The sequence below is a fragment of the Aythya ferina genome (assembly GCF_964211825.1).
Source record: "Aythya ferina genome assembly, chromosome: 1".
Classification (NCBI taxonomy): domain Eukaryota; kingdom Metazoa; phylum Chordata; class Aves; order Anseriformes; family Anatidae; genus Aythya; species Aythya ferina.
Window position 1 is genome coordinate 124,125,242 of NC_140296.1, and position 12,868 is coordinate 124,138,109.

Below are 12,868 nucleotides of genomic sequence, written 5' to 3' on the forward strand. Positions count from 1 at the left end.
GGACTAAGCCTGCAGTTGTGTGCTGGGAATTGATCAGGTGACTTGTGTCAGTATTTGAACCTTCCAGAACCAGTAAAGGTGGCATTTTCTTTGCAGTACTGTACATTTCTCCTGCAACTGTTCCTGCAGGTTACATTACCACTTGAAACGTCACATATTTCATTGAGCATAATCATTTAGGCATCTTGCCAAATTGACACGAATATGTCACGCGTCATTTTTCTTTGTAATAGCAGTAGACCGGATGATCTAGTCCCACTGTAGTGTGACAGCCAGATGCTATTCTGAGTAAATTACATCTAAGGAGGGGAAAAGGGCTGACAAGCAAACCACTACACAACTCCAATAGTATATCCCTCTGAATAAAATTAGTGATCAAGTGATTTACATATCTGTAATACATTAAAATCAAAATAAATGTTAAAAACCAAGCTAACCAAGGGCCTGGGGTTCACACGTAGAGTGGTAGTGAATCGCAAATTTTGTCAGTTCGGAAACAAGAACAAAAAAACCACTGGGCATTTTACTTTATAAGCCAATAAACTGTTCCCGTAGCCTACTGTGGCCAGCAAGCAGCTAGCAAATGCTGCAATGACAACACAGGACTGGGTGAAAGCCAGACAAAGATTCCAGGTTCTCTTCCACCACTGTTCTGCAGGCTTTGTTGCTCTTCACATCAAGTAAGACCAAGAATGATGAAGTGCTGTTTTCTGTTTATTTGGGGGCTTTTTTTGTTTGGGCTGTTTTTTTTTGTCTGATTGTGCTGTTTTGGTGTTTTGATTTTTTTGGGGGGGAGGTGCGGGGAGGTGGTTTTTTTCACTTAATAAAAAAAAAAAAAAAAAAAAACTTTTCAGATACCAATACAATTCTGAACGATTCTCATTCTGTTTGGGAATATCATGACAAAACAAAACAAAACAAAACAAGTTTATAATTTTTAATAGAAGTTCTTTGTAAAAAACTCCTGTACAACACCAGTCACCTCATTTGTCATTTGTTTGAAAGTTCACGTACAAGTATTGAAACAACATCAGTGACAATTGATCACCCACTTCACAGAACAGTTTCATATATATACACACATATATCAGAGATCAAGACAAAGCTTCCATAGGTATCAATCTCTCAAGATGAGAAAGGTGACAGACAGAAAACCCTCCAAAAAAGCTATGATCACCAGGGTGACAGTTACTGCAATGCAGGTAAGTTTCCTTCTATCCCTTTCATCATCCCAGGTATGAACTACTAATATAAATAGGCAAAATATTCATACTGTATGAACTTTTCACCTTACTGATCTGGACCAACTTAGTGACAGTTAGTAGATCCAACTTCACTATTTTTAAGTACTTAAAATCAGTATCTTTAACAGTGTTGATTAACTTTATCACTGTACCTGGTATGTTACTCTATTTAAATTAGTTGTTGTTAATGTAAGAGAATTGGTTAATTCTTCAACAGCAAAACTAATTTGTTTCAATTTTCCCATTTTCTGGAAAGTACCTATTTCAGAGACCATGTTAAGAAATCAAGCTGCAGCAGGGGAGGTTCAGGCTGGATATCAGGAAGAGGTTCTTTATTGAGAGGGTTGTCACACACTGGAACAAGCTGCCCATGGACACAGTTACAGCACCAAGCCTGTCAGAGTTTAAGAAGCATTTGGACTCTGCTCTTAGTCATATGGTCCGAATTTTTGGGTAGACCTGTGTGGAGCCAGGGGTTAGATTCAATGATCCTTATGGGTTCCTTCCAACTCGGGATATTCTATGATTCTATATTAATGGCTATGGACTCCACAGTCTCTGGAAGGTGAAATTATTCACAAAAAATAGAAACTTGAATTCGTTTTCCAAACATGCCCTTTGTAACATCAGAACTCCACAGTGCAGTGAGTCCACTGATTCTTCTGCTGTATTTTCTTCTCCAGAACACTCTGCATTACAATTCAGAATTTAATACAAGTGTTACTTAATAATTTGGAGAACATTTTCCACTCAAACAGAAACCAATGACAGCAGAACAGATGCCTTTAGGAAACTAAGGATGTGTGATTATAGCACTGGGAAAACAGACACATGCTTGCATCATCTGTAATAATTAAGTTGAAAACAGCCTTTAGTACTTCCAAGATAAATCTGATTCACAAGAGATTTAAAAGGTCACCAGAAACACGGTTCTTAGTCAAACTAGTTCACATCATTTTTTTCGGGACTGATTTTTTTTTTTTTTTAAGACTTACTAAATGTTCTGTAAAATTCGGCAAATCTCTGTAAATTGCTATTAACACACTGGACTTTTCTCTACTAATATTTCTTAAGAATCCCTCATTATTTCTACCCTGAAGATTTTAACCTATGCTCTTATATTCTGATCTCCCAAAACAGCTAGAAAAGTTTGCCTGAATATAGAAGAAAAGATCAACTGGATTTATACATCGGAAAATATGACTGCAGAACATGGATTCAAGAGGATAACAAGGTTTTGAGGGGTTTGTACTGCCTGCCCCCTTTGGGAACAATGAAGTAGGGGAGACCATCTTATCAGGAAGATAATTTCTTATTCTCTCAGAAGTATTTCTCCCACTACTTTTGCCATCCCAGACAAATTCAGATTGTTGTGGGTGTTTCTTCAGGTTTTGTTTTTAAATCAAAAAGTAATTTATGATTTCATTAAGTAATAAAAGCAGCAGAAAACTTGTGGTCCAGAAAGACAGCTATATATTAATATTTTTTAAATACACTACAGAAAGAATGCAATATTATGGAACAAAAGAAGAGTCCCTAACTTCCATAGAGAAAACAATAAATAACACTTGAAATGCAATAAACTCCTAAAGATAGCAACATAACAAGAAAAATCTGTGAGGAAGTAGCACATGCTGTAAGTTATTCTTACCAGCCAGCATGGCAAATGGGATCTTCCCCATCCCACTGAAGGATTTAAGGGATATGCCACTCCTCCAACTAAGATGTTTTTCTTCCCCTTTGTGATCACATTCATTTGATCCAATAACAAGTAAAATGGATTAGTTTGATTTACCACTGACAGTCATCTGCCCGTAAGTAGCCTGACTGTAAGCTTCAGCAGTTCAAACATGTCAGCAGCTCCAGAGGAAAAACAATAACAAATTGCTGAGAAGGAGAACACTCTGAAGCAGCTTGCCCATGCAAACTTCAAATGCTTTGCTGGCCTACAAACTGTGCTAAACCTAAATGGAGATAATTATCATCTTACAAATGCCGTCCAGGTTGCTAACAGCACACACTAAATGTGAAATTTGACTTTTGTTTACTGGTGTTAATAGACACAAAGTAATCTCTTTTAAGAGCCCTCTTACAGAAAAAAAGGGAAAAAGTACTTTAATCATATGCACTCCCTTAAAGCTGCAAGTAATTCTACTTATACCATATTTAGCAGATTGCATAATTTTAAGTCAAACAAAAACCTCTAACTTGCTCCCTGCCCATTGCAAGCTTCAACAGCAACACTACAGCAAGGAGTTGGGGAAGTGTTTACAAAACCCTCTGGTGGTTTAAGGAGTGACTAACAAGTAAAAGAAAACAGAAAATATTAATGAACCTAATGCCAAATACCATATACAAGGTAATCCTCTTCATAAGTTTGTATGTTTTTTAAATGTTCAAGAACATTAAAAAAAAAAAATAAAGGCAGCAAGACAGAATCATAAATATGATTCAGTGTCTGGACAAAAATCCTGCAAGGAACAGAACTATCATTGCCCAGCATTTCACGCATTAGGGTTCTTTAGCTTTCTAGACCAACGTTTCCTCAGTAACACATCCCATCAAACCCTACTAACCCCAACCCATTAAACCCCACTAAACCCTACATATTGTGAATGGCTCAGAATTACACTGGGACAGACTGAAAAGCAGCAGATCAAGTATCGCAGAAAACTCTGGGGCTCACAGTTGTGATTCTTCCTTTCAACAACGTCCCTAACCGAGGTCTCTCTCTTTCACGCAGCAATTAGATAGGCACAAGATACAGAAACGTATTTATTTTGACAGGTTACCCTCTGCTTCTGATAAAAGTTAAAGGGGGAACAGAGGGAATGTAGAAAAGAAGAGGGTCAGCACCACAGGTGAACATATGGTACAACCATATAAACTTTGTTTGCTTAGGAGAAGAAGCAAAAAAATGCTTTAAAGAGAAGCCTCCAACTTAGAAAAGAAGGCTAATAGTCTATAGCATATCTGCTCAAAATTTTTACATTCTGAAAACCCCAGTGAACCTGGTCAGGAGCTCAAACAAACAACTCAAAGTTACCAAAAAAATCAATCTCTCATTTCTGTTTAAGATCTTCAAATAATCCCAGAAAGTTAACTGATTTAATAAAGATTTAGAGGTTCTGTATTTGAGTGAATGGATGAACCTACATGATTTGCTCCATAGGAGAGGCTAGATCAGGCAACATAGATAATACAGGTAGAAGGAATCAAAAAGTCTACAAATTATTATATGGTAAGAACTCCACAGTTCTCAAAGCTTTGCCAAATATTTTCCAACCATGAATACACACTTAATACAGTAAGATTGTGAAATATTGTTGAATTACTAAGTTCAAAAGACAAATAGCAGAAGTCAATAGACTTCAACAGGTCAAATAAGAGGTACATAATTATACTGTAAATGCAGGTACTTTGAAAAAGTTGGTCATACAGGACATTCAGAGCCTTCACAATTCTTATTTCAACGTTTAAAAACCTCCCCCACATCTCCCTGTTTTTCCCCTTTCTTGCTTTACCATCTTTAGCTTGTTGAACACTCTTCTTCCCACAAGCAATTAGCTTACAACAGAACTCTGAATTTTAGTAATCAATTGACAACCTAGGTACTGAATTAAGACACGTTACAGCAGTCACTTGACTCTCCAACCGGAAACAAAGGCAAAAGAACAAATCCCACAAACTATGTTGAAACACAAACACTGAGGTTCCCACTTAGCTAGTCTTTACTGTGAGAAATAACTGTCTGCGTGTCAGACCAACTTTCTCTTGATCTGCAATAGCAGCAGTGCAGAAGAGTGGAGAAGAGACACTGATCATGTTTTGGACTTCATGGGTTTCTTAAAAAAGAACACAAGAAAAAAACATTTTATAACTACCTCTAAAATACAAGTGTATGCAAATATTTTGCAAGAATTCATAAATAACTATTGAAGTAATAAAGCTTTTCTAGAGCAAGTCTAAACTGAAAATACAATGCTGTAGTCCTCAAAAATTTCATGCATTGATTGCTAATATTTTTCCCCCCTTACACAAGCTGAAAGTGGTAACATACAAGAGCAAAAAAAAATTTACAATATATTTTCCCTTTTTTTGCCAGTATTAAGTGTAAATTCAATTGTTATGAAAAAATGTATGCATACAACACATCACCAAATGTGATTATTTTTACATACATTTGTGGTAAGCAAGCAAAAATCTGCAACTCGGAACAAGCTGAGAAGGATCAGGATGTTTGTATTTACTACATGCTACTGACAAGAGCAGCAAATGGGAGAACTCTTAGGGCACAGTATGCCCACGTTGCTTACTATTGCCTATACCACTGCAAACACATCAAGTAACCCACATTTATAATAAAATTCTTCTGAGATTTTAATCTACAAAACTCCAAAGCGCTACTGCCTTCCACCCACTAGCTGGCCTAAATCCAGCAAGCAAACTTTCTGCTGTTTTCCCACGCCTAATTGTTTTCCAGTATGCAGACGAAGTATAAATCATGCAGAAAACCAACTTTTTTTCTTTTCTTTAATGGAAACGTTAAGAACTGGAGAACATGATTGGTCATCTCCTCTTCCACAGTGCAAGAAGTGCTTTGTCAAACTTGAGTACAGCAAGATAACTTAAAGAAGCACTCTACACATGATGTAGGCTGTTAAGCAGATGGGGGGAGGAGGAAGGACATCTATACAGATGGTCTGGAATTTGCATTTTGTAATTCAAAGATGGAAGTATTTCTCAGCCTACTATACAATGCACTCATTTCAGCAGAACCTTTTGAAATAAGACAAGAGGGTACTCCTCCCATAGACCAGTACAACTTCAGAAGAATTTCAGATCAAATTTAAGAGAATGTGAGGATTCTGGAAGAAATCAAGGGAAATCAGATTTTGGTACGTCTCCAAGCACCAGCATCACTTCTCAACACTCATCACCTGAGCTGACACTCATTGGCCATACTGCAGATAGATTGTGCAGTCTGCTCTGAAAGCTCAACTTCACGCAAAGGGAAATTGGACAGAGTATGAGTTTACCCCAGAGGCTACAGCAGATTCCAAGCTTTCAGGGGAAAAAGCAAGTTATCTGAATCACCCATATACTCGTAATTGCACTAATACTCATAATTGCACTAATGAGCTGTGCATCAAGTACATGCAGGGAGGGAAGAGCAAAAGTTGGCTTTACACAGCTTCATACTTGATGGCATGGCAGAGGATGATAGGAAACACTGATCCCACTGAGCAACAGCAATTAAATTATCTCCTCTGCCCACTTCTGTGTCTTAACAGTGCACTATAGGTGGAAGCCTGTAGCTAGCAGTATCCCCCAGGTGTCAGTACTAGGTCCAGTCTTGTTCAGCTTATTCTTCTGTGACCTGGATGATGCAACAAAGCCCACCCTCAGCAAGTTTGCTGATGACACAAAACTGGGAGGAGTGGCTGACACACCAGAGGGCTGTGCTGCCATTCGGAGGGACCTGGACAGGCTAGAGAGCTGGGTGGTGAGAAACCTCACAAAGTTCAGCAAGGACAAACGCAATGTCCTACAGCTAGGGAGGAATAACCCTAAGCACCAGTACAGGTTGGGGGCTGACCTGCTGGAAAGCAGCTCTGTGGAGAAGGACCCAGGAGTCCTGGTAGACAGCAGGGTGACTGTGAGTCTGCAATGTGCTCTTGTGGCCAAGAAGGCCAATGGCATCGTAAGGTACATTCGGAAGAGTGTTGTCGGCAGCTCAAGAGAGGTGATCCTGCCCCTCTACTGAGCCCTGGTGAGGCGACACCTGCAGAGCTGTGTTCAGTTCTGGGCTCCCCAGTACAAGAAGGACATAGAGCTACTGGTGTGAGTCCAGCAGAAGGCTACTAAGATGATGAGGGGACTGGAGCACCTCTCTTACAAGGAGAGGCTGAGAAAGCTGGGCCTGTTTAGCCTGCAGAAGAGAATGCTAAGAGGGGATCTTATCAGTGTGTACAAGTACCTGAAGAGAGGGCACTGAGAGGATGGTGCCAGACTTTTTCGGTAGTGCCCAGCAACAGGACAAGAGGTGACGGGCACAAACACACACAGGAAGTTCCAGATGAATACGACAAAACACTTCTTTGCTGTGAGGGTGACAGAGCAGTGGAACAGGTTGTCCTGAGAGGTTGTGGCATCTCCTTCTCAGGAAATATTCAAAAGCCACCTGGATGCCATCCTGCACAACGTGCTGTAGTGACCCTGCTTGGCAGGGGGGTTAGACCAGATGAGCTCCACTGTGATTCTGTAATTAAGCCACATAGACCACAGAAGATAACGGGAGTCAAAAAAAGCATATTCAGTTTTTCAAGTTTCTTTCAAATTAAGAAGAGTGGCAGGATTTAGAAGAATGAAGAAGAGAGACTGATAGGTCTTTGAAAATATTATTACTTTCACCTCCTTTAACCTGTACAGCAGTAGCAGCTACTGTCTTTAGAGGTAACCATATATTGAACAACAAAGAAAGAGTGCTTTTAAACTATTGCCATGCAGCTGCTGACATACACCTGGTCATATCAACCTGCTGAGCTTATCACTTCTGTATAATTCAGAAGCTGATATACCTTAGCCTCACAAGAACAGCGTCAAAAGCATGATTTACACTAATCTATACGAGCTTACACCCCAAGGCCAAGGTAGTTGCAGTGGTCAGTTGCATTAGTGGTAACTGCTACCAATCTTTTGAAAAGAGAGCTTGTCTTATTTTTAAGTAAGGGTGGGAATTGTGATTTGAAATAAAATAACACAGGAATTTAGCAGCTGAAGATACAGCTCTGCAAAATTCTGAAGGATTGAACTGTTGGCACAGCAATAGTCCAGAGTGCTGTTACGAAGTGGCTTTGCAACTTTGAGCTCATAAAATTATGTGTTTACTGCTTCTCCAAATAATGTAGTTTTTCCGCAGAAATAATCTCAATTTTTGTCAATATAAAAAGCAGCTTACTAACACATCATTAAAAAAACAAGTCTGCTCAATGTTCTTATTGCAGGTACTCATTTTTATTAAAAACTTTCTAATAAATCAAAAAGATTACAGACTGCATTCTCACTTGTTTATATTAAATGCCAAGAAACTATAAAAATATTTTGTTTTGGTTCCAAAGCTATCTTTCAGACACAGTATGGAAGAATAAAATACCTAAAATAGTTGGAAAGAAACTGGGTAGTGAGAAACAGCTTAAGGGTTTTTCGTTTTTGTATTGTTTTGTGGGTTTTTTGTTGTTTTTTTGGTAGCAGAATATGTAGAATTTTCTTGCATAGAGCTGTCACTTCTCGCCAAACAAACGTGTGTCATTCAAGATTTAGGAGATGTGTCTTCAAAACTGTGCTTCTCTTGTTCCAGAACCTCTGCAATATCCTATTTAAAGCAGAAAGAAATCCATCTTGTAGGAACTGAAGTGGGCTTTTAAAAAGCATGCATGTGTACATATCTTCAGAAGTCCTTAACTAGTCTTTTCCACTCTCCTTCACCAAGGCAAGATTCTGATACACACCTTTCTAACATTACTAACCCACTCCCTACGTATTACCTTCTAAGAACAAATGAAGAGCTTTCCCCCAAAATATACAGCTAGAAATGACTATTGTATGGGCTTTGTGCAAGCCATTTCCCAGAGCATCAGTTGCAGCTTTATTTCAGATTTCAACCCCCTTCTTAAAAGAAAGTTGTTTTTCTTTATTTGATAGGTAAGGACACCACAGTTCTTGAACAACTGCTTAAGCAATGTGAGGGAATACAGAGAAGTTTCAGAAAGAACCATTATTTGCACACCTAACACTAATGCATGGCTACATGACAGCCCTCTACCTACATCCTTGCTATATTTTGCGAGATAGAAATATGAATACCCTCCAGCAGGCTACAAAGCTCAAAAATTAAGGGATAAGGGAAAATGAACATTAAAATACTATACTCTATATAACAAGAGAGCAGTATAACAATATGGTTTGTTTCATTTTTTTTTTTTTTAAGCTTTTAATATTGGTCAATAGCTGCTGTAACAGAAGAAATACTTTCCCTTAATCACTAAATAAACACACCTGCCACTTTATGATAAAGTATACTTCATATGAATGACCTTTGATACGATTTCTTCTTAAGTCTCACAACTCTTGGAAAGACAGCTTGTCAGTCCATTATCATACTTCACATCTTAGACTGCACCCTCCTTTGTGCTACAGTCCAGGTTATTTTCTCTTGATCTTTGCTTTAACTCCCAATTCTATCCAAAAAATAACACCTATGGAGTAGCTGATGCTCATCTTTGCTCCTTGATGGTAAGCTGGACAAAGTTTTTCATCCCAAACTGAGATAACAAGATATCTAGAATTCAATTTTGAAGACATTTTGCTTTCTAAGAATACTGTTGAGGTCCCTGTGACCCATGAGCAGTAACCAAGCACTGAAAATGTCAACAGGCAACTGTTCTCCTCTATGGAAAAACAGTCACTATGCCAACCCTAAACTAGCAAATACCTATTGATAATGCTATCAGGTAACAAGCCCATTAAATTACTCCAGAAATAAAGCACATAACCTTGCCTCACAATGCACATGGTGGAATTCACAGAAGTGCCTTTTTAAAAAAAAAAAAAAAAAAAAAAAAAAAAAAAAAAAAAAAGCCTGCCTGCTTAAACTAGTTAAAGCATGCTTAGAGTTTTGTAATGGATTGCTGGACTAAAGCAACAGAAATACTTATTCTTGCTCAAATACAACCTGAAAGGTGGTCATAAAATTTGTACGTGAGAGGGACAATTTTGGACTGAAGTAAGGAGAAGTACATATTCACAACTTAGAGAGGAATTATAGAAGAGTTAACTGATGACACAGTAACCACTTCTTTTAAGGTTTATTTGGGGTCTGTTTTCGCTTATCAGCCATTGGAGCTAAATGCATTTTGTTTATCTATGTGCGAAAGAAAAGCTGTATGCACTTTCGTATCACTACTGAAGCTATAGCCTCAGAAATTACACGAAGAGCAAACCTGAAAAGGACTCTCATAAGTAGGTTAATCAAGAGCATCACTTCAGAACCAGCAGTATTAAACACTTTTCTATGGCCCATCTACTAGGCAGCACAAGGTACAACAATCACAGCTGGAGTTTTGAAAATTTCTGCTGAACTCCTTTTTGTTTCATCCGACATCTATTTTAGAACCTGATTTTGACTGTTTTGTTTCATCTTCTATTTTAGAACTTGGTTTTTGACTGCATGTACCATTGTGACTGGGTGAAAAGAAGCAAGATCACAAGAGACAAAAAAAAGACAATGAAAGATGAGAACTTCAAAGGTATATTAGAGAGCATCTAAACCTATGTCTTGAGCAACATTAACTGCACCAGCAATTAACATCGCAGACAAAAGAAGTCCTTGTTAAATATTAAGCATCCGTGCCCTTTCAGTTAGCAAGAAAGAGCTCATGATAAATGCTCCATGATATCTAACGGCAAAAACGCCATAAGGAAAAATAGAACAGTATTCAGGTAGTCTTTATAACTCACAAGATGTTAATAAAAAGAGGCAATTACATCCCTTCCTTTCAATCTAGGGCAAATAATCTTTAAATAATTCTAATATGATGTCAATAGGATACATTTCAAACTGTTCCCAAAGAACACTATCAGCATAAGTAACATTTACTTAAATTTCACCATATTATTAATAGCAATATTGAAGAGAACATATTCTATCATCCGTTGTCATCACATTTTACACATCTTTGACAGTGAAGAGAGATCTTACCCAGGCATGAAGATGTGATTTAAGCAATTAATGCATATTAGAAGCAAGTACACTGCAAAACCTTCATTTAAGTTTTTGAATCTGTTTTGAAGACAGCTTCACATGACCCAGCCTTGAACGTTTAGGGACTCGCACTGCACAAGGATTTAGGAGGCCCCAAAAAGCTACCAACATCGTTACATTAACCCTTATTGCTCTTAACTGCTGTTTTATTTCCAATTTCTTCACCCTTGCTAACACAATTACAGAAACTTAATCACTGACAACTCCAATGTCTGGAATAATATTATAGCAACTTATTTTAAGGGTCACAAAGGGTGATTAAGCCATTTACTAGTTCGACATCCCACACATCATACACTGACAGATTTCATGCTATAACCCTGAGACTCTATTAGACAAAAATCCCACAAACTATTCAGCATCAAGTCAGTGTTTTGAGTAAGCAAGGAAAAGCTATTAAAAAGATGCAGCGGTCACTTAGGCTACCTCCCCACATGCCATAATTTAATCACCCCTTATCTTCCCCTCCCCGCCACGACTGACACTACATATTGCCTACGGTGAGAAGTAATCAATCACTGGAGGAGAGCGCAGGTTTAGCCGCCCAGTCCTCACTAGTCGGAAGGCTAGAATTAAACTCACTTTAGGAAAGAAAACATGAAGATGCATCTATGTATGGCAGCTGGAGAACAGGAGAACTCTGAAGTTAATACATATTGGAAAGACATATGATTGATGGAGAGAGTAGCAACGGCAGTATGTTAAAGACTCTTCCTTTTCTTGGCCAGATCCAAGCCCTGGAATGCCTCTGGTCTCTTAAGTGACAGTAAGCAGTTATAACTTCTACACTTGGCAAAGGAGCAAACAAAAAAAAAAAAACTCCTTATTTTCAGAGGTACATTTTGCTGGGGAAAGGTGGAGAACACAGAACACCTGATGTCCCGTCCGCAGAGGCAGAAGCCCTTATGAGCGGTGTCTCTCCTTAACTCAGCCCCACTCCCCCGGGGTGCGCTGGCTGGAGTGAGCGAGCGTGATGCACCGCAGCCGTGCCGGGGACGCGGCCACCTACCTGTGCCGATGCTCATCGTGTCCTTGCCCGTGGATCAGGAAGCCTCCGAGGTTTTTGCCCCCTTTGCTGGTATCCACGTGGGGGATGAGCACATCCTCCAAACCCAGGTCAAAGCGTTTGTGCTTCGAGGAGTCGGGCAGGAAGAAGAACGCCCCGAAGCACAGCGTGATGAAGGCACTAAGGATAAGGAGCAGGATAAATTTCTCCGAGAGTCTCAAGGTAGCTCGGTGGTGCGGGAAGGACGACGTCCCCAGGTTCAGAGGGGGCAGCCTCCGCCCGGACAGCGGCAGCAGGGCGGGGGTGGTCATCCTTCCGACAGCGACCCCAACGCGGGGCGCAGCCTCACCCCCCGCCGCGGCGGCCGCCGCCACCTCTCACCCCCTGCGGAGGGCTGCCGGGGCCCGCCTCGCCTCGGCCGCCTCCCAGCCCGGCGCGGGGGCCGGCGGCGGCTTCACCATCCTCCCCGCGGGCGCCCTCTCGAAGGAGCGAGGTGAGGGCTGTGAGGGGGGGGGCGGGCCGCCCCAACGGCCGCCCCAACGGCTGCCCCAACGGCCGCCGCCGCTCCCCCGGGGGCTGGGGCGCAGCCGCCCCGCTGCCTCCGCGCCCCGGGGCCAGCAGGGCCCGAGCGGGCGGCTCCGGTCAGCGGCGCTCCCCGAGCTCGGCGGCGGCTCGGCTGCGGGACGGCGGCGGCGAGCGGGCTGCTGGGGGCCCGGCTTGAGGCGCGGCGTCGCTCCGCCCGCGTCCCCTGGGCCGGGCCAGGCGCGGGCTCATCCCCACCGCCCCGCTGCCAAC

At 40.8% G+C, this 12,868-nt stretch overlaps 1 protein-coding gene across 1 annotated transcript in view; it reads right to left on the bottom strand.

Annotated features, from left to right (window-relative positions):
- MAN1A2 (mannosidase alpha class 1A member 2) overlaps window positions 1–12,857 on the bottom strand; it is a 140,399-nt gene extending 127,542 nt beyond the window's left edge. The window contains exon 1 of the mRNA XM_084501186.1: window positions 12,077–12,857. Within this exon, the coding sequence (XP_084357312.1) occupies window positions 12,077–12,384 (308 nt within the window). The 5' untranslated portion in view covers window positions 12,385–12,857. The remainder of the gene's footprint in view (window positions 1–12,076) is intronic.
- Window positions 12,858–12,868: the final 11 nt, after the last annotated feature.